General features: G+C 41.5%; 1 protein-coding gene across 1 annotated transcript; it reads left to right on the top strand.

Annotated features, from left to right (window-relative positions):
- The first annotated feature begins 516 nt into the window (after positions 1–516).
- Positions 517–1,539, top strand: LOC138856128 (uncharacterized). Its single transcript, XM_070106557.1, has one exon. It carries the CDS (start codon positions 517–519, stop codon positions 1,537–1,539), a length of 1,023 nt encoding a protein of 340 aa, XP_069962658.1.
- The last annotated feature ends 719 nt before the right edge of the window (positions 1,540–2,258 follow it).

The raw sequence follows: 2,258 nt of genomic DNA, 5'->3' as shown, positions 1-2,258 counted from the left end.
GGCAAACCTGGCGGCAAAAGTAAGCAGGCGAGTAGTTGAGCGGAAAGTTACACATTACCGAAGACCCGCCGCTGCGCCAGCCTCAGCAGCAAGCGATAGTGAGTTGAATTGAAATATAGTAGCATTGTGCTCGTAAATAAATACCGTTAGCGGTATTTCAAGTGTTGTTGCAGACATTTTTTCAATTGCTTGGCTTTGCGTTGTCGCGACTATTTATTTGGTTTTATTTCAATTCACGAGCCAAGTTAAGGCTGCTTATGGCTTTACAATACAATGTTGTTGTTATGGTTGTGAAAATTGCTGCAACACTCCTATAATCAGCAGCTGTATTTGAATAGAGGGATTTGTAAAAAAAAATTTGTAAGAAATACTTTTATTTATTATTTAACACTTTGTTTACAAAGAAAAAATTTCTAGCAAACCGAAGAGTTACATCAATAAAAATATTGTAAAGAAAAAAAAGTTGCTTAAGTTAGAAAAAAGATTTAAACACAAAATATCGTGTGCAACCATTTGATGACGTCCAAGGAGGAACAAGTAATACGCGTGCTGATATCCGGAGCTGCCGGCCAAGTTGCATACTCACTGGCTGGACTTGTTGCCCACGGCATGGCATTCGGATTAAAGCAACCCATGATTTTACATCTGTTCGATCTGCCGGTAGAGACAGGAAAAATGGAAGGCCTTCGAATGGAATTAATTGACTCAGCACTACCCTTGCTGCGAGACGTGATCGCCACCAGTGATCCGGTTGTGGCTTTTCAAGATATATCAGTGGCCTTTCTGATGGGCGGCAAACGCCGTCAGCCTGGCATGAAGCGCTATGAGCTAATTTCCAACAATTGCAGAGTATTTAAAGATCAAGGCCTCTGTTTGGAAGCTTTCGCACGCAAGGACTGCAAGGTCGTAGTGCTCGCTGAGCCCTGCAATACCATGTGCTATATTTGCGCTGAATACGCACCATCCATACCACGTGAGAATTTCACCACAAACGCCCGTTTGGATTACAATCGTGCCGCTGGCTATATAGCAAACAGTTTGAAAATTTCTGCTGCAAACATAAAGAATATAATTATTTGGGGCAACCACTCGGATTCGATGTATCCGGATTGCTCGATAACAAGCGTGGTTGTCAACAATAAGAGTCACCGCCTCGCAGAATATATGGGTGACGAAATGCCTGTTTTTAAATCTCAACTGGCGGAAGCAGTAATCAAGCGTGGCGCCGAAATAATTGCAGCGCGTGGCATGTCGTCGGGTTGGTCGGCGGCAAAGGCGTTGTGTGATCAGATGAGGGACTGGATAACGGGCACACCGCAGGGTGTTATGGTACCGATGACGGTCGCATCGGATGGTAGCTATGGCACACCGAAAGAGATTTTCTTCACCTTTCCCGTGGAGATACAACGTGGTAAATGGAATATAGTCAGGGGCATTAAGATTGATGAGATCTCTAGGAGCAAGATAGATTTCAGCGGTAAGGAACTACTGCAAGAAAAGATGGCTGCCGTTGCGGAAATGGGAGAGGGATATGTCTGAATTGATTATGAATTTATTTTCTGTGGATTATTGTTGAATTATTTCCTTTAAAGGTTTAACTTAATTAAATTTACTTACTCTTTCTTCATGCATAGTACTTACTATCCTTTACTAGCAACATTTTTGGAAGGTGCTATTTAATATTTATTTGCTTAACGACAATCAATCATTTCAATTTCTTTAAATACCACGAATATTTGCAGCCAGTTCCCGAGCGATATGGAATTTTCTTTAACTTAGCCTGTCACGTGATGTCTGGTGACACACAGCAACCGCGTTTGAAATCGTCTGCAGTTTTCGTTTTGTCATACTCGACAACCAAACACACGTTTGGATTTATGTAGATATTCCTCCTCATATTTAGCCACAATCCCACACACACACATGCCAATTTCGCATATATTCATTGCAGTTTTACATTCTTTGTATATTCGTGTGTGTGTAGCTGGATGTTTTTGTTGCTATGGCAGTTTATTAAGGAAGAGCGACGATCCTGTACACAAAGCCTCCACATGTATATATGTGTATATGCGTAGGTGTATGTGTGATCAATAGCACAACTTGGATGTAAAAACTCTTCTCGAACGAATCAATTCTTGTATTTATGTATAAGCGACATTGTATTATATATGTGTGTTTGTGTCACAGGAAAAACAGCGGCGGCAACAGCAACCACCAGAATGATGACGCCACAAACAACAACAGCAAAAACTACCAGA

The sequence above is a fragment of the Bactrocera oleae genome, chromosome 3, assembly GCF_042242935.1.
Source record: "Bactrocera oleae isolate idBacOlea1 chromosome 3, idBacOlea1, whole genome shotgun sequence".
Taxonomy (NCBI): domain Eukaryota; kingdom Metazoa; phylum Arthropoda; class Insecta; order Diptera; family Tephritidae; genus Bactrocera; species Bactrocera oleae.
Note: the sequence above shows the minus strand (reverse complement) of the source record. Positions and strands in the feature narration are given on the sequence as shown.

What these genes read in the sequence shown, in the direction of transcription:
- LOC138856128 (XM_070106557.1), top strand. Translation starts at nt 517, where the DNA reads ATGACGTCCAAGGAGGAACAAGTAATACGCGTGCTGATATCCGGAGCT.